The following is a 24,675-nucleotide window of genomic DNA, read 5'->3' on the forward strand; positions in this document are numbered from 1 at the left end:
ACTCCTTCAAGATATAACAAAAGGGTATCTTTCAGATAAGAGATGGAATTGGGGGTATCGTAGTGTCAATGGGGAATAGGTATAGTTTTGTTTTGATTAACGCTTTGTAAGTTGGCCAAAATTATAAGATGAATTGATACTTTTCTTTCGGAAAGCTGCAACCACCACATATCTTAGACTACTTATACGGACGCAGAGCTAATGCAAAACAAGTTTTACAACAACCGTTCAAGCATCTTTCAATCACGTCAACTAGCAATCACAACGTCAGTGTGAACACCACATCTAGCTACTCTCTTCCTATGAGCTGCCTGCGCCGCACCTGTTGTCGAACGACAGCTGCAACAGCCACACGTCATGATGGGGATGGGGAGCGCGGGATGGTGTGGCGAGAGCTGTTATATGACGTTATAAACAGCTCCTCAAGGCATGGATTAGGCGCGCAACAGGCACACATGGGTAGAGCTCAAGCTGTACAGGCAGGCAAGCCACAAGGATGAGGCTGCTTGTTTGATGCTATCCCTGTCTAGACTGTCCCGAAGATAATGAGGAACGGTTGGGAAAAACAGGCTTGCGGGGCAGAGGCTGCCACACTCGATGTGGAAGATGCAGGCGATCTTGCACATTCATGGTTTGGATCGAGATGAGAAAACTGGACAGAGCTGGGGTTTTGGCAGATGGGAAATGCGGTTGCGTGGACTTCACGTGCAGTAGAGCGGATAGTGTACTGCGGTAGCAGGTTCTAACTGCCAGAAAGGCAGGTGAAAACAAAAGGTACACGATAAGTGTAAGTCCCAGTGAATGAATGAATGATGGACATGAACTAGGCAAATCTAGCGTGAATGCAAACCAACGGGGAGGGGTTACCCTATGAGGTTTACGTATTCCGAGGTGTGGAGGGGGTGTTTGGGAATGGGATTCAAGGAGTGAAAGTGAGGAGTAAGGAGTGAAGAACAGGTATGTAAGAAGAAGGCTGATGTACTGTACGCACTTGCACTCATACGAATACATACATACATATGATTCATATGTATGTAAGTCTGATGGCCTGCGTTGCTTCTGGGCTGGGTCTTGGCTTACTGACTTACATGGTCACTTACATGGATATGGGTTGGACAATTGTGAAACGCGCCAAAAAATGTACGTAAGTACTGCACTATCGATTACCGCTACTAACTTCTGCCACTGCTGTTTCGGTCGTCTGGCTGCCGCTGCTCTTGGTCTCGCGCACCATTCTGCTGTTGAAGACAGTGGGAATCTTGATGGTGAGCTGAATACCATCATATGTCGACTTGACATCCAGGAACAGCTCGTCAGGCCTCGGTGGCTTGGGAGCACCGTTATTAGTGTCTGTGGTGCCGGTATTTCCACCACTACCCTGGCCCTGTTGACCTTGACCTTGCTTTTGATCGCCTTTGAGGCTCTCGGAAACTTTGTCGGCTCCGTCTTTTATCGGCTTATCGAGTCTGCCAATCTTGTTTCCCTGGTCATCGTAGATGTAGCCTTCATCATCGACTTTAAGTCCTCCCGAGGCCAAGGGTTTGAGTTTCGGTGGCTCTGGCTCAATATAGTTGTCACATACTTGGCCAGCCACTTCGCCGTCCTCGTCGAGAACTTGTCCGTCAACCGTGACTGGTCGCCCTACCATAGAAGGAAGGTCGCCTTGGACTCGACCAAGGACGGTGCCGTCCCAGTCAAGGATGTTGCCGAACTCGTCGACGTATTTGCCATCGAGGCCAGCCGCGAGTTTCTGAAGATCCATTTCTTGATTTTGTGGCTGTGGCATCTGCTGCTGGTCTGTGGTGGTGCCACTGCTGGTATCCGAGACTGGCTTTATCCTGGGGATGCGGATCTCTGGGTTCTCAACTTTTGGCTCAGAGGTTCGTCCTTTGCGGACTGGGACATTGACCTCGTAAGTGCTGTGCGTAGGATCGCCCTCAGGGGTGGAGGATGAGGATGAATGGTTGGACATTGCGGCTATTATTCCTTGGTGTAAGCGGTATGTGGTCCTTGTGGCAACTTCTGCGGCTGTTGCTGATCCTGGCCGGGACTGATCCTGGATTTCCTGGGCTGGGGGGTCTGGGTCTAAGAGAAATATGGCTGGAGTATGGAGATGGCAGAGAGTGTGTGAGTGAGTGAGGGAGTGAGAGAGAAAAAGTAGAGTCACCGCCACTGCCACTACTGCTCAAGATGCCAAAAAGGGCTGCTGCTATGTGCTGTGAGTGTGGCTCGAGCTATGGTTTGTGCGGGGACATGACGACAGATAAGATACATAAACTTGGAAACCCGACCTCGTTTAGCTTGCCTACAGATCCGACTACAGTACGGAGTAGAGCCTAAGTGTTTAGCTAGGGGAGACTAGTCCAACTGACAGGACCCAGCCCGAGGAGAAAAGAGAGGGGAATAGTCTCTAGGGGTCGTTTGAAGGATCCTTTTCCATTCTTCTATGCAGCAACGCCCCTGAAGGACACGCAAGAGTGACGGTATTATCATCATGTAGTTGTTACAGAGAATAGAGCCGCATAAATGAAAATACTACCGTACGGTAACTAACAGGATAATCTCTGATCGTCATCGCTCATCGTGATGGCGGGAACTTCGGAGGGGGATTTCGACACTAGCAGGGATATAAGCAAGATGAGACAGGACAAATTGAACCCTGGCAGCTGTACAGATGGAGCCTCTGATTGGTGGGAAGCAAGTCCAAACCTAGTCCCTGTTTTTTTTCTTGCAGTGTTCTTTTGTGTCTAGACCAAGCTTTGGTGCCAGTCTAATCGCTCGAAGCTTGGTTCCTGGTGCTGGAACAACGGGTTTGTATGAAACAAGGACTAAACTAAAAGGAAACTAAACTTGATGAGGATGGTGACGGTGGCTTGCGTGGCATTTCTCCTTGATTTATTTTGTGGCTTGCTTCTGATCCTTGGCAGTCTTGATTTTCTTGGATGTGTCTCTTTGAGTTTCGGGATATAACGTTGGAACTGGATCCGTCTAACCTTGCTAAGTTTAGGATATCATGTCATGTCGTGTCATATTCTCTTGTCATGGAGATATGATATGATACTTTTCGTCACTCTTTAACCACTAATTGTTTAGTTGCACACTCGCGAATAATGATATGAGATTGTACTAGCATGGTAGTATCTGCGTTGTATTGTGTTTATTCCTTCTCCCAAAAATATATATAAAAAAAAGACCATCATTATTTAATAAAAACACCATGTTGCGCCGCCATTTGTTGATCGAGCTATTGTGAAAACAGTAGCTAACATAACATTACATGGGTACCATCATGACATGAATAACAAAACGATAAGCAGCCAGCAAGACAGACCAGCTTCTTAGTTTCTGCACAGCGCAAAGCAATTATTAGCCTCTGCATAAAGATATTCATCGCGGCGATTTTTATCCCGTTCTGGAGATTTGAAAGCCAAGTAAGATACAACGGCCAGATTTTTGGAGGGGAAGAGAAGAGGGGGACGAAAAGGGAAGAGACATATACGTACAGTAGAGAGAGCTCGAGATCACCATGAATACGAGCCTTGAGTTGAATCTCAATATCGAGGTTGAGATCTAGACGAAGTCGAAGAGTGTCCTTGCCGGCATCACCACCGCCGCCACCCTGCTGCTGCTGGCCGCCTGTGAGACCTCCAAGGCCTCCCGTAACGCCGCCTAGGGTGTTGCTCACGCCGTCTGTGACGCCGCCGACTGTGTTGCCGAGGTCACCAGCCAGAGGGAGTTGGTCAAGAGGTCCTGAACCACCACCGCCTTGCTGCTGCTGCTGAGTGCCTTGTCGGCGAGACTTGCTGCTCTTCTTCTTGCTGCGGCGCTCTCGTCGGGGAGCTTCCTCGCTGGACATGGTCTGTTCGTCAGATTCGACGCGGTCCTTTTCCATAGAAGACATGATGGATGGAATAAAAGAGTCGCTGGCTAGTTGGTTGTAAAGTACAAAGATGTAGTGTGTGTATTAGTTGGTGTTTGTATGAATGCAGGTAAAGTTGATGGTTTCTCACTAAGAAGAAACGAGTCTAGAAATCAAGGTGATATAAGTTTGAGCTACTCTTTCACTCCAAAACCTCATAACAGGATTTGGACCCCCATGAGGTCATGATCGAGATGGTAAATCCAGTCGGATACCCTTGCTCAAGGCAACCCACTTTAACATGACCTTGCAGCCCTCCTCCAACTTTGGGCTTACAGTGCAATGCATTACAACGTGCAGCCCCCCGGACTTGAAGCCCCCAGCCATCTATTAGTTGACGTTGGGTGATTACGGACGCATATATCTTTGTTATTACCGGTAATTATACTGTACGGGGGAATATCTGCTGTAAATCACTTCTTAACATAGCTGCTCTCCATGCCAAGTTGCGGTCTTCTTCGAAGCCTCACTGGCTGGCATCTCTCCTCATCATCTATCTCGTCCTCGATATCACCCTCCGGGTCCCAGTAGACGGACCATTTCCCATCATCGTCTCGCACCGCCACAAACGAATCATGGTCGCCCTTTAGAGTCAAGAATTTCTCATCTGCCGTCCAGCCCCAGGGTCCTATGACGTGGTCGATGGTGTCCTTCTTGCCCCCAAATGTCACGGCATGCGTGTCCTTGTCGACAAAGATCCAGTTGAGCGCTGGAGGGTCGTCAGATACCATGCTCACCAGCCCCAGATGGCCTTCATCACTTGGATACTTGAAGAACCATCCTAGAAATCTGTAGCCTTGAACTGGTGCGTCTGAGAGGTTAAGATACATCTAATATCATTAGTATCGCAACAGAGAGAGAGAAGAGAAGAGAATGATGAGTGGCTCACCTTTTTGTCAATCAAAACTCCTTGTCCAACTTCTTCTATCTTTCCATTCTGCCGTAGCATAAATGTGAGATGAAACTTTTCTTGTTCCTTGCTCATGCTCTCATTCTGTCTCTTTTGCGCACTCACTGCGTTACCCACGCCTGTGACGGTTGGGATAGCCGCGATGGCGAGTAATCCGATAACCATGGTATCTGTTCTTGTTCTTGTTCTTGTTTTGCTTTTCTTGGACAATAGGTGAAGGATGATGAAGACTCACTCAGTCACTGCATGACTTCAGTCCACTTTGTAGAATCGGGACCCAGTTTCCATTTACACCAGCCACACAGTAAATGCATGATCCCTGTAACTACCCTACCACACCTTCAACCCATTCTGAGGGAGTGACAACGTCATATGGCCAGGGTTTGCATGCCATTTTTTACGTCACCTTGACCTGTATTTGATTTGTCCAGGTAGTAACTGCCTTACAACCCATACAAGTAGAAACCGGTTCTTTATGGGTCGAGTTCGAGGAACGGGATAGAATGACACTCATTGCGTCAGTCAAGCCTCGTCAACAGGTTTTTTTTATCTGCAACGTCTTAAATCTCAAAAGCTATCTCTTGCGCAGAACATTTAGCATAGAAAATTCATTTCATTAATTGTCAGCAAAACATATCAAGCAAGCCATTGCATTTACTTCACTCCATCTACACACTAAGCAAAACATCAAAGTAAAACATCAATCACCATGTCTACATCATACCAACAAGTAAGTTCTATTGTAAGTGAGAGTATCTGGCCGGGAATTAAATTCCTCTAGGACGAGCAGAAGGACTCCCCTCAGTCCCCTGGACAGAACCAGCAGGACAACAACGACAACAACCCATTCGGTCAGCAGCAAGGCGATGACAACGACCAGCAACAAGGACAGGACCAGAATCAGAACCAGGGCGACAACCAGAACCAAGACCAGCAGCAGCAAGGTCAAAATGAGTCTGAGTCCAAGGATGATTCTAACAAGGACGAGTCCAAGCCCGACACAGAGAACGCAAAGGCCGAGACACCCGGTGACAAGGAGGAGAAGCCTGAGCAAGCCGAATCTCGAGAGTCAAAGCCTGACGAGTCCAAGCCTGGAGAGTCAAAGCCTGAAGAGTCCAAGCCTGAAGAGTCCAAGCCTGAAGAGTCCAAGCCTGAAGAGTCCAAGCCTGAAGAATCAAAGCCTGAAGATAAGCCTGAGCAGGCCAAGTCTGATGACAAGAAGCCTGAGGAGGTGAAGAAGGAAGAAGACGACGCCAACTCCAAGCCTGAGCAGGCAAAGGCTGAGGCCAGCAACAAGTCCGAAGAGGCCAAACCCCAGCAGAAGAAGCGACAGCCACCTGTCAAGCAAGAGGAGGAGAGCGAGTCTGAGTCTGAAGATGATGACGACGATTTTGATTCTGAGGATGACTCCGAAGATGATTCCGAGGAAGAGGACTCTGAAGACGACGAGTCTGAGTCTGAGTCCGAGGAAGAGGAGGATGAGCCTGCTACCCCGCCTCAGCAAAAAGAGCCCGCTCGCCGAGGCGGTAGGCGAGGAAACAAAAAGGTAGACGACGTAAAACGCCGACGCCCAGCTTGGCTCGACGAAGAATCTGACGATGAGGGTCGAAAACAGTTCTCCGCAAGCGACGAAAAGAACAAGCAGATGCAGCAGCAACAGCGTCAACAGCAGCAGATGCAACAACAGCAACAACAACAACAGCAGATGCAGCAGCAGCAGCAACAACAACAGGGTGGCGGCGGCGGTAAGAGTGACGCCCTCAGTCTGCATCTGGAGCTCAACCTCGAAATCGAAATCGAACTCAAGGCGAGAATCCACGGTGATCTCACATTGGCACTACTGTAAGTCAACAACTCCCCAATCATCCCCTATCCTATCCTATCCCCAGTTGCGGACCCCTTGCTTATATTGTCCGCCCTTCTCATCTGACAAAGTGCATAGCCAATAGTGACATGTAACTCGCAGGGAGGGAGCATGAGCGAGATGACGCTTTTTGCTGTTATTATTACGGTTATTATCCATTGTTTTATATATAATCCAGGCGACGAAACGACGATATATGTTTGACGGCGTTTGGGCATGAATGAAGTAACGGCTTCTCTCATTTTTCTTTTACTTTACAATCTTGTGTATATGTAGGATTGAAAACAAAGAGTCATTTTTAAGTTTCTTTGTAGTCTTGTGTGATACGTGACACTTGTTCGGGTGAGGACATGATCTAAAATCTACCCGCCTCTTAATAAACTTTCTGTCAAACGATAGTACCTGAGTTAGTTCAGGTGATCGATGTGTCTCAGTTGTAACCTACGCGCTATGGTAAAAAAGGGAGCTAAGGTATGATCGGTCGGAAGATCTCAACGGGTTTTCTGTAACTTAGTTTGTCGCTTCGCGGGAGATCTACCGATAATAGTTACTCTATACATACTTGGTTAGGTGAGGCTGGTGATGAGACCTGGTCTGTGGTTCCTGTGGCACAAGAAGGCTCCCATTGTTATGGGTCGTGCTTTGTTTAACTGTTCTAATAAGCGAGCCAAGAGATTTCTAGTTGTGCTCAGATCTTAGATCCAGTTAGTACGCAATATACTTGGGTTTATCGTGGCGATGTATATACGCTTAGATGTTCAACTTTGAGGAGCGGTTTAGGGTACTTCATCCCACTCAATTGTAATAATTGATCCTGTGGTGGTTTACGTTTTATCGACTCATAATAATGATACCATTTTCTATTAATTAATTATTCGGAATCTTTCATTTAAACAAGGGTCCAGATTGATTGAGATTGTCAGCAAGAGGAGTACCTGGTTGACGATTTAGATATGTCAGCCATGTAAGTCAAAAGACTCAACCATGCGCATACAGCAAAGTAAAGCAATGATATTCCTCTTTGATCACTAGAGCTTTCTAATTAATTCTAGATATATTCATTATAATTTAAAACCCGGATTTATCGGGATTTACCAACAATCCCATTGTCTCTATTTGTATGTAATCATCACCAAGTCCAAGTCTGCTTATAGTGGCGTTTAGGCGGTGACAGTGACGTATTACAAAGCAAAAAACCGAACATTTCCGAACACGATAGTTTCACTTTATGTTGCCTTCTTGCTTACAATATCCAAAATCATATAATAAGGCCTTTCGCCTCTATCATTTCATATCACTCATATCTGCTCCATTTTATATCTATCTATCTATTAATCTATATCCTTGCCATTGGCATAAACCGTAACCATAACTTGTCTAAAGAACCCATCGCCACTTCGCTGCGTTACAAACATGGCCGACTGCGACGACTCTCCCATGTCCGACAACGAGCAGCAAACCTGGCTCACGCTCTCCATCACACATCGAAAAGTAACATACGAACTATCCTTCCCCGAAGATGCGACCATCACAGACCTTTTCGCCGAAATCGAAGCCAGCCTCGATGTACCTGTCGCAAATCAAAAGATCATCGCGCCTAAAACTCCCCTCCTCAAAGCACCCTTCAAGAACCCCGATATGCCCCTCACAGACCTAAAGGGCAAGGCTTTGACGCTTATGGGATCACCGGCAGCCGAGATACAACAAGTTCAGGATATGGCCGAGCGCGTGGCCCAGCGCAACGCTGCGAGGATGGCACAACGTAGTAAAGCACGACATGCGACGCCCCGTCGAAAACCAGAAGAATCGCAGTATACCTTCCTCCAAGTGAGACCACTCCAGGGTCTCCCGAATCCAGAGCGCAGCCAGAAGCTCCTAATGCGACTCAAAGAAGACCCTGGCATTCGCGCCACCATGACAAAACACAAATTCACCGTCGGAATCCTTACAGAGATGGAACCTCTTTCAAACACGCAGACGACACATGAGGGCACGAGTCGACTCCTCGGCCTGAATCGAAATAATGGCGAGGCGATCGAACTGCGCTTGCGAACCGATGCACATGATGGATATCGCGATTACAAGACCATTCGCAAAACACTGTGTCACGAACTAGCACACAACGTGCACAGTCCGCATAATAGAGATTTCTGGGACTTGTGTCACCAGATTGAGCGCGAGGTCGATGCTGCGGATTGGAAGTCTGGCGGACACACCATCGGCGAGACGTCGCGGTATACCATCTCTGGAAATGACGAAGAGGACGAGGAGGATTACCCTGAGGATTTCGGCGGTTGGACAGGTGGTGAGTTTGTGCTAGGCGGTACCAACTCGAGTGGTTCTGCTGCTGGATTGAGTAGGAGAGAAGTCCTTGCGCAAGCAGCTCTTGAGAGACAGCGGAAGCAAGTTGAGACGGAGCGCAAGGTATTAGAAGAGCAACGTGGACGACAGACACCACCCGGTGATGAGTCCAAGCAATGATAGCATTATTTTACGATTACAAGTGGCGAGGCGTTAGGATAACCATAGACGGACAATAGCATTGGCATCTCATATAGGCGTCATATATAGCGTTACAATCTGATAACTATTTATTCATACACTATGACCCCTCTACCTACGCTTCATTAGTAAGGCAGAGGATCTAGATTCAACCCTTCAACACTGAAATGGAATGCATCATTTCGAGAGTAACTTCCCGCAGTGTCAAGATCCAAACGACCTCTGATACAATCGCGGAAATCCACATCAGCAAAGATCAAACCGTCAGAGTCACCCCACTGAGGTCCAGCAAGGACATCTCCGAACGGCGATACGATTGACGAGCCACCAGGTGAGATGTAGTCAGATTTGTCAAAGACAGTCTCTGATGTCTTTGGAGCGGCGACTTGTGGTCGTGTAGCGGGAGGAGGAGGAGGAGGAGGAGGAGGAGGAGCTTCGCCGTCGTCTTCGCATCCGAGAACAATCTCATTTCCATCTTCGTCAAAGACAGACTTTCTACGACGGCGTTGACGAGTAGGGGATTTCGGAAGGGCGATTTCAAAACCCTCCTCCGTGATACACGAGCCACGACGTTCTCGAACAGCGGGACCGTTGCCGTTACCATTCGTCTCAGCGGACGCATCTTTGGGAACGCACATGTTGCTGCAGACAACGAAACAACGGCCCTCAACACCGATAGTGCGTGCAAGACCCAACCAGGCATCGCGGAAATCAGCCGTGGGGGCAAGATACAGGTTGATGTTTTGAGAGTAGAGACTCTGTCTGAGAAGGGGCATGTAGCTCTCCCAGCAGATGGCAGCGGCGAGATTGATGCGAATGCCTCGAATGACGGTCGTCACGGCGCGGAGGGTGCTCGGTGAGCCTTGTGCCCAGATGAGACGTTCAGTGCCGGTCTGGAAAGAGACTGTTAGTTAAGAGACACCAAGAAAGTTGAGGTTTCGTACGGGGAGGACTTTGCGACGCTTTCCTAGCATACCCTCATTGGGACAAACATATACAACAGAGCAGTACAAGCTACCACCCGTTTTCTCGATGCACCCCACGACTACAAAGACACCTGTATCCCTGGCAATGCGCTCCAGCTCCTCGCGCGAACCATCACCACGAACTTCATCTTCCTCGCCAATCTGCCTCTTGACCCATTTGATGCCGGCGCCGCCACCACCTGGTCCCACGGTATCGCCCAGGTCAATGGCCTGATCAAAGTAGCGAGCAAACTCGTCGCGACCAGCGGCGCTGCGGTCGCCGATTCTACAGCCGAAATAGCTGCCTCGAGGGTAGCCGCCTATGAAGGCCTCGGGAAGGAGGAGAATGTCAATGTGCTCGGATGCGGCGCGCTGTGCGAGGGTGTCGATGAGGGCTATTGTCTCTGCCGTGGAAGATGCAGTGCCGGGGGAGGCAGAGCCAAGACGGATGTGACCAGCTGCCGCCATTGTATATGATCTTTATATACGAAGAGAATTGAGAGTGAGACGATCAGTTGTGGAAGAGGATTTGTACATATATATATACACAGTCAGACCAGACTAACAAGACAAGACGGGGAGTTATGTTATGTTATGATGCAACAACGAGCGGGGCAGTCAATTCAACTAATCGAGCTATTACTACACAGTCACAGTGTCTTTAAACTTACAATGTCTCGGCGCCTCATTTCCATGTCTGATTTGTAAGGTAGCTCTTCATCCGATTCGTGACAAGTGAGAAGCCGCGAAGCTAGACCATCTGGGAAACGCTACCCCGCAGCCTGCGGCCCGCAGCTCGATTTCATGTACTTCAGCTTCGGCTTCGGCTCCGAAGGTAGAAGCGTTGTCGGAGAATGGGAGTCAGAGGACAGGAGTCAGAGAGGGTGGTTATGAGGTACCAGAACAATCGTTTTAGGATATAAAAATTAAATAGCCCAAGAGGGTAGTCTAAATAGCATAAAGTGACCTTTTAATTTCGTCCCTTATGCTCCCAGCGACTAATGTTTCTGATACCCCAAAGGGTGAACATGATATTCTTGGTCATTAGAGTGTCTATTTGCTCAATTCATCGTTAAATAGTTGAACTTTTCTGTCCTCTTACAGTCTCATCTGGGTATCTGTACACAACCGACTATCTTCGTCGAGTACGTGGTGCAGGCGCAGGTGCTGGCTCAAACGCATCATCGTCGCTAATCTCATCATCGCTAATCTCAACCGCCTTGCTTTGCGTACCGCTCTTCTGTGACTGTGAAAAGTTCAGCTTAGTCTGCCGTGTGTTCTTGGCCGCTGGTTTAGCTGCCGTAGTCTTGGCACTGCTCTTGGTCGCAGCAGCTCGTCGTGTCTTTGGGGGTGGGGGAGCTGGTTCATCTTCTGATTCCATTACCACGTCCTCCTCTTCCTCTTCCTCGCTATCCTCGAATACCTTGCGGCCTTTGCCTTTAGGGGGTGCCTTTTTGGCCGGTGCTGCTTTGGCTTTGGTGGTGCGCGCTGCTCGTTTGGCCGCTGGCTTTTTGGCAGGCGGCTCATCTTGGTCCATCAATTCTTCATCTTCCTGTGCTGCTTTGCCCTTTCCTCGTGCAGCCTTCTTAGCCGGTGCGGGTGCACGCGCGCTTCCAGCCTGCTGGTCATCCTCATATGTCCAGGCATCTGGTTCTTCTTCCCAGGCGCCATCAAAATCGCTGTCCCAAGTTGAAGGCTTTGGTTTAAGAACTCTCTTCCTTTCTGTTGGTGCAGTGAGTAAGCCTCTAGCCTGCTGCTGCTCAATTCTTGTACGATAAATGTCCATGGCACTGTTTAAATCTTCGTCGTCTGATTCCAGACCCAGCATGGACTTAACTTGACCCGTTAGATGTTCCGATACAAAAAGTTCCATCGCATGCTTATCATCCTTCGTGACGAATTGGGTTACGGCATCACCGAAAGGTCCTTGAGGTAAAACCTTGAGAGATTGTGCCGATAGAAAGTCTTGCACTAGATTCTCGACTTTGACCATGTCATCAACACCTTCAAGTGCCTCAAGAGATTCTGTTGGATTGGCAGCATTTGCCTTGCCTCCTATGATGTGTTAGTTGAGTTTGTAGTTGACCACCATGATGACTTACGCGACACTGTCTTTCTACGGTAGAAGTAGACCACATCATTCGTGTTGGCCACTTTGCCGACAAATCGATTCGAGAATCTTTGAGGGTTCTCAATCTCGAATTGACCGCCATCTTGTGCCGTGTACTCGACCTTGAGACGGATTAGTGGAAGAGGCCGTTCTTCCAAAGCTTCGTCTTCTGTTTGAATTGCCTCCCAGTCTGCGTTGGCCTCTTCAATCATTTCCTCAACCACTTCCATCAATTTCCGGGTCACCTCCTGACGGTTGTCCTTCTTTTTGTCCAGACCCTTGAAGCGCTTGTCTTGGGCAAGATTGAGTTCTCGTGTGACGAACGGACGCACAGTCTTGAGCGGGATCTTGTCGACCTTGAAGTCTTTGCCCGTCACACTGACGATAGCGACATGCTTCTGAACAGCCTCACCAGGCACAAGAGAAGTCGCGACAGAGGAACCGGGCTGCATGACGTGGAATCCAGTTTCAGGGTTCTGTGTAGGATCAATCAGACATTCGTGTTCATGACCCCAGACCACTAAATCCAACCAATCCGGCAGGACATTCTCCGGGAGATAAGATGTGGCTGTGTGTGCATGGTGATTCTGATGGACGGCCAACAGATTGAACCAATCTCCCAGCTGAGCACCTGGTCGAAACCATTTGACTTTGTGGTCTCGAAATGTTCGAAACATTCTCTCGTCTCGGACGTTGCTTATTCCAAAGAGGGCCAACTTTGTAAGTCCCTTTTGCAACATAATCGGCTTGGCCTCGATGTTGTCTGCCTCGGGTACTCGGCCGTAGTAGTTGAGTAGTCCGCTCGCTTGCAACAAATCTAGTGAACAAAAGTTGCCCTCGCCAGAGGGATCGTCATGGTTGCCATGGATGGAAAAGACAGGAATCGAAACGTTGATATCGGGGTCTTCGTAATTGACATGTGGGAAAGCACCCTCGAACACAGTTGCAGCATCAGAAAGAAACTCTAGCGGACAAGGTTTCATGCCTAAGCAGTTCTGTCTGAGAGTACGCATGACCTGGTAAAGGGATTTTCGGGAGGGTTTGTTGTCATGGAAGAGATCACCGGCAAGGAGGACCATGTCAACCTAACAAGTTAGAAGCTGCCATGGTAGAAATGGATAATTGATGGCTTCGTACATCTTCAGTTCGAGCAAGGTTCAGAACCTCGTCAAAGGATCTCCAACTGTCGTCCTTGCGGATAGGATCACGCTCTTCATAGCCGACATGATTGTCGGTCGCAACAAGGATGCGGATTGTGTCCGCCTCTGCGGCCGTTAGTAAGAGAAGCTGACGCTTAAGTCAGATTAAGATCTTACCGCTAAACTCTGGCATCTTTCAGGCGTTGAACGGCTGACAATTCGTGTGACCACCTCCAAAGTTGTGACTGCTGCAACGTGCTTTACGCGGTAAGCATGTCTTGGTCCGGTGAGACGCGAGTGGCAGCCTGGAAGGTGACGCGCCCGGGTGCGAGGTCACGTGCACTTCATCACTCAACTGTGTCGAATGTTTCTGACCAAAAATATGACGGCTCATCTTTTCTCAGCTGTCAAATGTCACTTTGTTCTGGAAAAGCAACCAGAACGCTCTAAAAAGGCCCGCCGACGTTGAATGGCAGCGGGATCCTGCATTTGACGACTAACTTTAGATCCACCACGAGTCAGGTCCAACGCTGAAGTTTAATTAATTATCATCTTCATTGAACTCGTACCTGTTTGATCAAACATCAGACCATGTTTAAGTCTAGCAAGGTTCTCGGCCTCGTTCCGTCGTCTGTGCTCTAGCCCTGTCATTCCTTCACCTTGACTATTGCTCGATATGGAGAAGCGAAGGGGCTCGATACGCGAATGCTACAACCCATGACCCTGAGCCTGTCATCATTGAGGAACTTTAGATTACTTTATTGGAAGCTTGGCTGATCAATAATGAGGCCACTGTGATCGTGGAATGTGGAGTGTCCATCACGTTTTAGTCGACTTGCAGCGACCTGATACTCTGCTCCTCGCCTACTCGCTTCGCTTTCTTAACCATCTAACGTTAGAGTAAATATCCCAGAAGCATGGTACACTAATCTTTTCTTTTCTTTTTCTTAGGTCGTCATTCAACGGTTCTGTCTCTGCATTTCATGATGTTATCTATTGGCATCTCCTCTTATAGTACTACTTATTATAAACATCAATGCTTATTCATGGCTTATTGCTTACACCGGCCCATTCTCAGCCTCTCCGTACGCCCGAAGCTACTACCTTCCTAGATCAACGCACATATGCCCAAAAAGGAGTCAAGGACGGAAAGGCTATTTCTATGGGCATGATCCTTGTCTTTCATCCTGGATAGGTAGTACGTCTATGCCGCACCTGAAGGTTTCTTTTCGGTGTAAAGTGGTGAGAGAGCAACGTGAAACACCGATTGGCTAAACCACAAGCTTCGTCTTTGATCCCTCTAAGGATTTCTCCCGACCTATTGCGACTGGGTAAACTTCCCCGTTTCTTCAGCGTTCAAGGGAGGCCTGCTTGTGAGGCGCCATCGTAAGATAGGTAGGCAGGCCGTGGATGAACCTGCGATCCACTCCCTCTTTCAAATCCGGTTCAAGAATCTCCTATTGCTCGTACTTGGCCACGTTTAATCCCAGGAAGGTTTATATCGATTACTTCCTTCAATAGTCTGTGTTTCGTTAAGGCTGTCCAACTTTTGCTGTTCAAATACTCGCTCTTCCGGCCTTATAACAACCCCATCCAAGACCTTCATCCTTTACTGGCTGTTATAACCCACGTCCTTGAACATACAATCTCAAACCCACCACGATCATACCATAATGCATCTCGTCGCAAGGATGGACAGGGATGTCCTCCAAGGAGGAGCATTCTGGTCTCCTCAGCCGATATTCCAAGCCGATGTTCCTTTCTTTTGGTGTAAACGACGCTGCCTTTCCATAGAGGATCTACCTGTTGAGATCTTCACTGCGATCTGCCGCAATCTATGTGTGCATTGCCAGCATGCACATGTTGTCGATCTCCCGCCTGACCAGATTGACCACGCCATCGAGGCTCAGCAGGCACTGTCGCGGTTAAGCCGCACATGTCGACGCTTACGGAGCATAGGGCAGCCTATTCTATATCACTGCTATCATTCCGGAAGACAGTCAGATTTATCGAATAGTCCTGACTGTTTGAATGGTACCGGCGCCAGGAGCTGCGAGGTTAGGAATTTGAGTGTGTTTCTTCGCACACTGCTTCAAAGACCCGATCTGGCGAAGAATGTGCGCGCACTGGCACTTTTTGCATTAAAAGAAGACACTGTGGGAAAGATATCCCCAGATATGCAAGATTTGTTTCGACAAGCCGGTGAGCGCGCTGGCTTTCGTGCTCTGCCTTCATATGAACGAGTTGACTCAAAATGGCTGCAAGAAGCTTCCATCATGGCTACACCCTTTGTTGAACAACTTCTCATTTATCGATCTTCTTCAGAGAGGCTACAGTACATAAGAGACTCGCCCTTCTACCTACCGAATCTCAAATATTTAGTGTTGCCGGGCCAGGTCAAGAATCCTGATGAGTGTTGTCACATTCAGCAAATGCAGGATGTGTTAGTCAAAGCCCAGAACCTAGAGATATTAGCGGCCAGCGATGCCGACTGTGGAACAGATATCCCTCTACGCGAGCGTTTTCGAGCAGAGCCATGGGAAACTGCCCTCTCAAGTCTTCGTCGACTCTCCCTCCACGGCTTAGACCCAGATAATCTAGCCAAAATCCTTCGCCGCAGCCCAGTACTCGAAGATCTCGAGTATTTTTGCGACATGGATAAGTACACTGTTCTTCAACATAACCACCTCGCCCCTGTGAGTCAATCATTGCGGCGGTTATGTTACACTACCACGACATGGGAACACACTTCTGGCGGCGCACAAGATATCATAGAACATGTATCAATGTTCCTCCGCTGGGACTCTTCATTACGTGGCGACGCCAGCTTCGTTGACTTTCCGCGTCTTGAGATCCTGGAGATTGAGCAACTTCTTCTTTATGGACCTGTATTCGACGACGAAGAAGAGCGCAAACAACGGTTTGAGGTGATGAAAGATGTCGGCCCGGAGATATTCATGGCGAGCCTTCCTTCATCATTACGCATTCTTCATATAGGAATGGTACTAGCATGGCCAGAAATGCACCGTGACTTACTAGGCACGGTAGGGAAGATACACCGGTTCCCGAATTTGAGCGTTGTTGCCGTGGATCCCTATGAAGCGCCACCGAAAGAGCAAGTAAAGGAGCTTGAGGATGCATTTGCGGCGATGGGGATCATATTCCAAGTAGGGCAGACGACGCAGGAACCATTCGGTAGGGGTATGTTGGGTGCGAGGCCAGGCCAACCAGGGAGGTCAAGTGAGAGGGATCTCAGGTTTCCGTTATCGTAGGAATCAGTCATATTCTCTAGATAGAAATCTAAAGTGTTGAGATAACTAAGAAAGAAATCAATCTCATCCTATTCACCTCTTGGGGTATCAGAGAAATGCTGCTAGGAGCATAAGGGACGAAATTAGCAGGTCACTTTATGCTATTTAGACTACCCTCTTAGGCTGTTTATGTTTATACTCTAAAGCTTAGAGGATCTGATACCTATTAACCATATATAATCATCTATCGCTTCTGAACAAAACCTCGCGCGGTTTCAAAAATTAAAGTGATACGAGAATGGATTCCTTAGTTGGGCAGTTGTACTCCAGCATCCCTTGCCAGCCTCAAGATCTCTTGTGCCACGGCCCCTACATCATGGCTCTTGATCGGGATGCGATGCCCACCGTCCCACTCAATCAAAGTTGTTGTACCAGTCTCGCAGTAGTTGTTCAAGAGGATCCTGTGCTGCTCCATACCACCATCTCGAAGTCCATGAACATGTAGTGTGGGTATACTCAAGATATGGTCACCCTTGTTCGACTCAGGCCAGTCTTTGAACTCTGAGCTCAGCATGGCGGCGTCAACAATTGGTGGCGGATGTTGCAGTCGGTGGTCTAGTGTGATGAGAGGCGCTCTTCCAGCCATGAGAACACCAAACTTGAACTGGGTCAAGGCTTCATCTGGTCCGAATTGCTCCGTGATCTTTTGCTGAGTCCATAGCAAACTCGCTGCGATCTTAGCACCCTGGGAGAAACCAAGAATACCGATCCACTCCCCGGTCCCGGGATCTGTATCCATAGCTCGGCGGGTCTGGTCCCGGATCAACTCGGCAGCGGCCTCGGGCTCAATCTCCTCATGGTCGGGTTGCCATCGGAGCCAACGCCGGAAAGGTTCGTATTCACCGTAAACGCTGACAATGTCTGGATGAGGAGCCGAGATAAATGGGGCTTGCATAAATACAAAACGCAGAGAAGATCTCAAATGCTTGATAAGAACTCGGCATTGTAGTTCAAAGACTTCTGCATTGACGCCGCCGCCGTGTAGACAAAGAATGCGGGGGAGATGAAGAGTCTCTGAGTTGTCGGTGGATTGTATTTGTGTCATTTTGATCAGTGGTATTCCCAGATTACTGATAGGACTTTGACAGAATATCAAAGATATAGATTTTGGGTTTTTACAAGACTACGTTTTCCTCGGTACAAGATAATACAGGCTACGATCACAAGGGCTCGGGTAAGCTTCTAGTCACATTCCCGGGTCAGATGCATTCGGACTCCGAGATGCGTTTGGTTGATGGCAATATTATAGATAAAAGACGATGACGGCCCAATATATCATTGAAATAAGTTATATTATCACCATGTCAGTTAATATTCGCATAAATTCACATGCTATATCCTCTCCCCAACATTTTATTCTCTTCCTTTACGATGGAACATCTCCCATTGGACAAGACCAAGGCTGTGCAGGACCCTGAACTTCAGCCACGCAATCGTCTCCAGCCAAGCCACCATGATGACATCAATTCCCTGTTAGTGAACATGTCGCACGTTGGGATCTCGCATTCATGAACCGGTTTCGCATTGTTTCACGCCACTCTAAGTGACGAGGCCTCTTTCAGCGCTATATTCTATTAGTAGCCATCAATCCTCTATTAAAAGGGTCCATTATTTTGACAACTCATCCTACAACTTGTCTTTCCAATCCTAACCTCTTATACCTGATACGAAGCTACCCCGCCATCGATTTACCTGTCTACGACTTTCACCTTACAACTACAACAACAACTACTACATATCTCAGCCTCGATGTCTAATCCTGAGAAAGCTCCTATGTATTCCGCTGGTGACCAGCACGGAGGCGGTTTATTGCCTACCGCCCAGCCAGGTCAGGAGAATCCCCCCCACGATAACTCCGCCCCTCCTGTGTACGAGCAAGGAACAGCCGAGCTCCCCAGCGATGAGAAGCAACAGCAGCCTCCTCAATATGCCCCTCTCCCTGGAGGCGAACCATCACAGTCTGCTGCGGATGAGAAGCAAAGGTTGGGACAGCAGTACTTCCCACCTCCTCCTCCTGGTCCTCCTCCTGCGCAGGACCAACATCAGCAATCTGCTCCTCACCCAAACCCGCTCCAGGGCAACCCAGTAACTGCACCTCAACAGCAACAGGCGACTCAACAGCCCGTCGATGTCCAGAAAGAACAGCAGAGCTACACTATTCCACAATACGATCCTGCTCATCCTACTTTCGCGCCTCCTCCTACAAACCCTACGGACCATACAAACCCTACACACGAGCCCAGCCACCCAACCACCGCGGCTCCTGTTCACAGCGAACCCCTTGGCCACGGTAATGATCAGACACATGGACATGGTTTTAGCTCTGGACATGGCTACAGTAATGATACAGGAAACGCTTCAACTTTCGTGCCTCCTGAGGAACACAAGAAGCCTGGCTGGAGTGAGCGCTTTAGCCAGCTTGGTATCAAGGCCGCGGCGCCTATCAACAGCTTGGCGCATAAGTTCGGTAGCCAAAGTTTCCTCCCCGAGACTATTGATAAGGAGTGCGACAAGGCAGCTTCTATTCTGAAGTCCTTCTGCAGTAAGCCATCGCTTAGTACCCACAATGCCACTTACTTACAATCTATAGAAAACGGTGTCTATGCCGACCCTGAATCAAGCCAGGTTCCCACTTCGACAGACCCCAAGGCAGAAGCGACCAACGACGAGATTATCGACCCTACTAAGGAGAAGCCCAAGAAGCGGGTGCTTGTTAACATCCCTCCCAAGGTCATCGCCAAAGCCCAAGGTCTCGCCATCTTCACTACTCTCCGTGCCGGATACGCATTCTCTGGTGCTACAGGTTCTGGCATTCTTATCTCGCGTCTTCCTGATGGATCATGGGGCCCTCCCTCAGGTATCCAGGTGCACTCTGTAGGTGCTGGCTTCATGATCGGTCTTGACATTTACGACTGCGTTTGCGTTATCAATAGCCGAGAGGCGCTCAATGCTTTCGCCAAGACACGTGTTGCCCTTGGTAGTGATCTTGCTGTTGTTGCTGGTCCTTACGGAGCTGGTGGCGCTGTTGAGATCGGAGCGGGTGTGGATGGAAAGAAGCCCAAGGAGGCCAAGGATGAAGAGGCTCCTCCTAAGCCACCTCGCCCTACCGAGGACAACCAGAACTTGAAGCCAGACGAGAAGAAGAAGAACCGCCGCTCGCTGAGTGCCAGCGGTTTCAAGCCTGTCTTTTCATATGTCAAGTCTCGCGGTTTCTATGCCGGTATTCAAGTTGACGGTACAGTCGTGGTGGAGCGCAAGGACGCTAACGCTGCATTCTATGGCGAGCGAGTTTCAGTTGAGCAGATCATCAGAGGAGAGGTTCCTCGACAGGGTCCAAACAGCACGTGGCCTGCTGGCGCACGCAACCTCCTCGAGACTCTCAAGGGAGCTGAAGTTGGTTCGCTCAAGGTTAAGCACAGTAAGGATGGTGTGTCACCAACAAATGCCACTGGTGGACCTTCTGTCGACCCCTCTGCGCCGGTAGCTTCTGGAGGCGTTGGTGCTGATGCGGCCCATCCCCCTGGTTATGTTAATGATGGAGTTCACCGACCTGAGGTTGGAGATGTCAAGTATCGTTAGGAGATGAGAGGTTGATGAGTTACGAGATACCACCTAAAAACCAAGCTTGTATTGTCTGATAGCTTTTTTAAGTATGTATTGTTAGGAGTCACAATTACATTATTTCACGTTAAATTGACGACAGTTGACTTTTGAACATGATTGCCTTGACTGAGAAAAAAAAGTAAACTCTACATGTGAAAGCAAATTGACTCTCATCTAGAATCATATTTCTGCTGAGGTGTAGGGTAGTACAGATTGCGCTGCGCCACACCCGCGTCATTGCCCCTCCAACGTGGCGGTCGACAATTTTGATGAAGTCATTTCTAGCAACAGCGAAGCCAAGCTTAAACAACCTACTCTACAAAGTGGCTTGAGAACCTGCGACCGAGGTTCACAAACGAAGCCATGTCGTCGTAAGTAGCTCTAGAAACTACTACTGTCTCAAATTTCTAGCTGCTAACAGTGGTGTCCAGAAACATTCTCTACCTCCCGTTTCGCAAGTCGACCCAGCTCTCGCTAGCCTCGACAATAAGGCAGTACATCAACACCAAATATGACCAGCACCCGGACATGTTTAAGCACGACCTCGAGGTCATTGACGCACTTCGTCGCGATGCCGTCAACGTTAGAGAGCCGCATCCTAGCGGAATTAAGAAGTTGCAAGCGTACGCGGGCCAGCTTGTTTGGGTTGGTGGAAAGTTCCCCATAGATGTGAGTATTACGCGATGGTAAGCTACTATCAAGCTGACAACGAGAAGATCGGAGCCGAGTTCTCGTGGTATCCCGCCCTTGGATATAATACCGAACGACCTATGGTGCGAAATAACCTCAAGTACGAGCTGATGAACGTTCTTTACAACCTCGCCTCCCTCTACTCCCAACTTGCAATCAACACACCGCGAGGCAATACCGAAGGCCTCAAATCCGCAGCCAACTACTTCTCCCTCGCCGCTGGTGTTCTCACCCACATGCAAAAAGAGATCCTCCCCGAATTACGAATGTCCGATCCCCCCGAAGACATGGATCACGACACCCTCGAATCCCTATCCCAACTCCTTCTCGCGCAAAGTCAAGAATGCTTCTGGCAAAAAGCCGTTATGGATGGCTACAAAGATGCATCAATTGCCAAGCTTGCCGCTCGAGTGTCCGACCTGTATAACTTCGCTGGCGAAGCTGCTATGAAGAGTGAAGCTATCAGCAGTGCATGGATTCACCACATGAGCGCCAAGCATCACCATTTCGCCGCAGCCGCGCAGTACCGAGCTGCATGTGATTGTCTTGAGAAGAGGAAATACGGAGAGGAAGTTGCGCGACTGAGAGATGCTGTTTCCTGTGCGATCGAGGGCCTTAAGGAGGCCCGCAACGGGTATCTTGGCAAGGTCGTGGTTGACGATCTCAATGGATTGAAGCGAAAGGTGGAGGAAGATTTGAAGCGCGCGGAGAAAGATAATGATGTTATTTACCTAAGTATGCTCGCCCATTACTTTGTTTAGCAGTCAACTAACATTCTACAGTCGCCGTGCCCCCAAAGTCGGAGCTCAAGATTCTCGATCGCGCAAATATGGCCGTGGCTCGCGTGCCTCCTCAAATCGGCAACCCTTACGACTACTTTGGCGACCGCGCCGAGTTTGGACCAGCGCTTTTCTCTCGTCTGGTTCCCTTTTCCGTACACGTTGCGACTTCGATTTACGAGGAACGACGAGACCGCATGGTCAGCCAGAATATCATCCAGGAGCTGGAATCACTTACGGAAAAGATCCATGAGCTTTTGGCGTCACTTGGACTTCCCGGATCTCTACAAGCTCTGGAGAAACCTCTTGGCCTACCACCCAGCTTGGTTCAACATGCCGAGGAGATCAGACAAGCAGATGCCATCAACAGAGTACAAAAGAGCTTTGCCGATATCGACAAGTTGCGATTAGGTGATATGGATATTTTTGAGGAGGGTAAGAGGGCTTTGGCTTCAGAAGAAGAGGAGGATCAAAGATTGCGGATGAGATACGGCACGGATCGATGGGCACGACCCGAAAGCCGACAAGACCCTCAAGGCCAGAAGCTCTGGCAACACGCTTCAGAAATCGAATCTTATTTCCAAAGCAGTGTCAGCAGTGATGGCGTAGTACGAGAGAAGTTCATCGCTATCCAGGATCTGCTTGCTATTCTGTCAGGACCCGATCGAGATTTGATGGACTCTGTACCTTCGAGTCGACGGGTTGACATCCCTGAGACGTTGAAGCCGGCTATAGGAAGGCTGCGAGGCGCATACAATGATGTCCTACGTCTAGAAAGCCGCCGACGCAAGAAGGTTGAGGCTTTGCGAGATAATGCTCGTCGCGACGACATCAAGCCTGATATTCTCAAGGAAGCTGCTCGATTGGAACGGACATACCCAAATACAGCACTTGTGCCAGCCCACTTTGAGGAATTCTTCGACAAGCGCCTGGACAAACTATACGAACCAGAGGTGGAGGCGATTGAGAAGGAAGCGCAAGATCAGGACCGTCTTCTACAGGATGTCCAACGAATCAACCGCGAGTTTGAGGCCCAGAAGCGACAGATGGGCGAGCGTGGGAACCGAGAACGCGAGATCGCCCTACAGAGGTTGGATAACGCCTATTTTAAGTACAAAGAAATTGTCAACAACCTCGAGGTCGGACGAAAGTTCTACAATGATCTAAACAAGATTGTTGGACAAGGCTTCCGCGATGTGATTCGCAATTGGGTCGCTCAGCGCCGCATGGAGGCGAGGGCACTTGAAGAGTATGTTGTCACTAGTTTGAAGAATGAAGGAATACTAACGAATTGTAGGGAAATCAACATGCCCACGCTATCGAATCTCAGCATATCTCACCAACAAGCGCAGGCTCAGGCACATGCACATGCACATGCTCAAGCTCAGAGCCCAATGCATTCGCACCAAGAACCTGTGCACTCTTACGCTCCACCACAGCAACCCCCTCAACCCGTGCAAAGCCCAGCACAGGCAAACATCCAATCCTGGGGAGAGACAGTGCAGCAACCCAAACCCGTACAGCCACAGCAAGCAGCGTGGAATCCCGGTATGGGTATCAAGTTTGGACAGTCGTCTGGTGGTTCCGGCCAACCTCCTGCTCCCGGTACATGGAACCCCAACTCTGGGATCAAGTTTGGCTAATGAATGATAAATATGTCACAATATAAATTGGGACAGCGATCAATCGTGTTCAAAACATAGCATATAAGGCGAATGGTTGCGGATTAGATATATTTTATTCTTCTTTATTAATCTCAAGAATCTTTTCCCCGTTTCAAAAACTTATGAAGCAAGTCGCTATGTGCTCGCCATCTTAATCACAACCCTCTCGCAATTCATCGGACAGTGTACACACCATGGCTGACATCGTGATACCCCTTCTTTCCGACCTTTCCTGTCAACTCACTCTTCCACTCCTTTCCCTGCGCAATCAGATCAATCACATGCTCGAATGTATAAACAGGCTCCCAACCCAACTCAGTGACCGCTCTGCTCGAATCATATACCCGATCGATCCTCTTCAAGTGCTCCCACCCTTTCTCTCCAAACACCCGTGTGCAATCAGGCGCAACGGCCTCAAAAACCTCCTTAGGATTTTTGTCCAGAGCTGCGAGCGTGTGAGCGTCCTTTGGAAACGGAGGGGGTGCGCTGATGATGTATTTTCGGAACTTGATGTCGCGTGCCTTGGCCATGGCACAGACAGCGGCGCGGACGATGTCTTCCATATCACATCGGCGATAAGCTAGCTCGAGCACCTTGAGGTTGTCGTCTGAGAGTGCTGCTCTACGATCCTCATCGTCGTCCTGCTCGGGGAAGAAACGGCTGGTTCGGAGTACGAGGACGGGCATCCCGGATTGTTTCTGGACGAGATAGCAGAGATCCTCGGCTGCGACCTTTGTCGCGCCATAAATGTTCTTTGGAATGGGAACCACCGTCTCGTCGATCCACGCGGCGGGCTGACCAGGTGTTGGGCTCAGTGCTGCACCAAAAGTACTGGTCGTACTGAAAAAGATGAAGCTCTCGATCTGTGTGCCGAGCTTGGCTGCTGTTTCGAGAAGCATGAGGGTGCCTGTGATGTTTGTGTCGATAAAGTCCTGCTTGGAGTGGCTCTCGACATGGGGCTTGTGAAGCGTCGCTGCGTGAAGAACGTGACGGATCGGATTGTTTGCAAAGATGTCTATGACAAAGGAGCGATGACTGATGGATCCTACATAGTGAGTGTTGTCTGAGGGGAGGATGTCAATTCCCAGAGGTGTGAAGCCAAGGCTAGGAAGGGAAAGCATCAAGGCTGTGCCTAGATGACCGGACGAACCGGTTACCAGGACGTCATAAGGCATGATGAGAAGAAAGTTTCCTGGGGTTAGGATAGGAAAGAAAGAAA

General features: G+C 49.1%; 12 protein-coding genes across 12 annotated transcripts; 5 read left to right on the forward strand and 7 right to left on the reverse strand.

The window, feature by feature from the left end:
• Window positions 1–1,156: 1,156 nt before the first annotated feature.
• FSST1_004554 (DUF3659 domain-containing protein) lies at window positions 1,157–1,972 on the reverse strand (the record flags this gene model as incomplete). The annotated part of the gene is made up of 1 exon (XM_083230740.1): window positions 1,157–1,972. The coding sequence occupies one exon, from the start codon at window positions 1,970–1,972 to the stop codon at window positions 1,157–1,159; it is 816 nt and encodes a 271-aa protein (XP_083087984.1).
• A 1,366-nt stretch (window positions 1,973–3,338) lies between these two features.
• On the reverse strand, window positions 3,339–3,901 carry FSST1_004555 (uncharacterized protein; the record flags this gene model as incomplete). The annotated part of the gene is made up of 2 exons (XM_083230741.1): window positions 3,339–3,345; window positions 3,504–3,901. 2 exons carry the CDS (start codon window positions 3,899–3,901, stop codon window positions 3,339–3,341), a joined length of 405 nt encoding a protein of 134 aa, XP_083087985.1.
• Window positions 3,902–4,332: 431 nt separating this feature from the next.
• FSST1_004556 (uncharacterized protein) lies at window positions 4,333–4,994 on the reverse strand (the record flags this gene model as incomplete). The annotated part of the gene is made up of 2 exons (XM_083230742.1): window positions 4,333–4,749; window positions 4,809–4,994. The coding sequence occupies 2 exons, from the start codon at window positions 4,992–4,994 to the stop codon at window positions 4,333–4,335; spliced, it is 603 nt and encodes a 200-aa protein (XP_083087986.1).
• A 544-nt stretch (window positions 4,995–5,538) lies between these two features.
• Window positions 5,539–6,675, forward strand: FSST1_004557 (uncharacterized protein; the record flags this gene model as incomplete). Its single annotated transcript, XM_083230743.1, has 2 exons — window positions 5,539–5,559; window positions 5,611–6,675. 2 exons carry the CDS (start codon window positions 5,539–5,541, stop codon window positions 6,673–6,675), a joined length of 1,086 nt encoding a protein of 361 aa, XP_083087987.1.
• A 1,431-nt stretch (window positions 6,676–8,106) lies between these two features.
• Window positions 8,107–9,174, forward strand: FSST1_004558 (WLM domain-containing protein; the record flags this gene model as incomplete). The annotated part of the gene is made up of 1 exon (XM_083230744.1): window positions 8,107–9,174. The coding sequence occupies one exon, from the start codon at window positions 8,107–8,109 to the stop codon at window positions 9,172–9,174; it is 1,068 nt and encodes a 355-aa protein (XP_083087988.1).
• A 146-nt stretch (window positions 9,175–9,320) lies between these two features.
• Window positions 9,321–10,628, reverse strand: FSST1_004559 (carbon-nitrogen hydrolase; the record flags this gene model as incomplete). The annotated part of the gene is made up of 2 exons (XM_083230745.1): window positions 9,321–10,088; window positions 10,140–10,628. 2 exons carry the CDS (start codon window positions 10,626–10,628, stop codon window positions 9,321–9,323), a joined length of 1,257 nt encoding a protein of 418 aa, XP_083087989.1.
• Window positions 10,629–11,292: 664 nt separating this feature from the next.
• FSST1_004560 (MRX complex nuclease subunit) lies at window positions 11,293–13,602 on the reverse strand (the record flags this gene model as incomplete). Its single annotated transcript, XM_083230746.1, has 4 exons — window positions 11,293–12,215; window positions 12,263–13,355; window positions 13,408–13,535; window positions 13,587–13,602. 4 exons carry the CDS (start codon window positions 13,600–13,602, stop codon window positions 11,293–11,295), a joined length of 2,160 nt encoding a protein of 719 aa, XP_083087990.1.
• Window positions 13,603–15,082: 1,480 nt separating this feature from the next.
• On the forward strand, window positions 15,083–16,681 carry FSST1_004561 (uncharacterized protein; the record flags this gene model as incomplete). Its single annotated transcript, XM_083230748.1, has 1 exon — window positions 15,083–16,681. The coding sequence occupies one exon, from the start codon at window positions 15,083–15,085 to the stop codon at window positions 16,679–16,681; it is 1,599 nt and encodes a 532-aa protein (XP_083087991.1).
• Window positions 16,682–16,967: 286 nt separating this feature from the next.
• FSST1_004562 (serine hydrolase-domain-containing protein) lies at window positions 16,968–17,765 on the reverse strand (the record flags this gene model as incomplete). The annotated part of the gene is made up of 1 exon (XM_083230749.1): window positions 16,968–17,765. One exon carries the CDS (start codon window positions 17,763–17,765, stop codon window positions 16,968–16,970), a length of 798 nt encoding a protein of 265 aa, XP_083087992.1.
• Window positions 17,766–18,469: 704 nt separating this feature from the next.
• Window positions 18,470–20,299, forward strand: FSST1_004563 (uncharacterized protein; the record flags this gene model as incomplete). Its single annotated transcript, XM_083230750.1, has 2 exons — window positions 18,470–19,262; window positions 19,311–20,299. The coding sequence occupies 2 exons, from the start codon at window positions 18,470–18,472 to the stop codon at window positions 20,297–20,299; spliced, it is 1,782 nt and encodes a 593-aa protein (XP_083087993.1).
• A 387-nt stretch (window positions 20,300–20,686) lies between these two features.
• Window positions 20,687–23,435, forward strand: FSST1_004564 (BRO1-like domain-containing protein; the record flags this gene model as incomplete). Its single annotated transcript, XM_083230751.1, has 5 exons — window positions 20,687–20,694; window positions 20,755–20,992; window positions 21,040–21,748; window positions 21,796–23,041; window positions 23,090–23,435. 5 exons carry the CDS (start codon window positions 20,687–20,689, stop codon window positions 23,433–23,435), a joined length of 2,547 nt encoding a protein of 848 aa, XP_083087994.1.
• Window positions 23,436–23,629: 194 nt separating this feature from the next.
• FSST1_004565 (NAD-dependent epimerase/dehydratase family protein) lies at window positions 23,630–24,631 on the reverse strand (the record flags this gene model as incomplete). Its single annotated transcript, XM_083230752.1, has 1 exon — window positions 23,630–24,631. The coding sequence occupies one exon, from the start codon at window positions 24,629–24,631 to the stop codon at window positions 23,630–23,632; it is 1,002 nt and encodes a 333-aa protein (XP_083087995.1).
• Between the last annotated feature and the right edge of the window lie 44 nt (window positions 24,632–24,675).

This window comes from Fusarium sambucinum, chromosome I, assembly GCF_050947815.1.
Source record: "Fusarium sambucinum isolate potato_lamoka chromosome I, whole genome shotgun sequence".
Classification (NCBI taxonomy): Eukaryota; Fungi; Ascomycota; class Sordariomycetes; order Hypocreales; family Nectriaceae; genus Fusarium; species Fusarium sambucinum.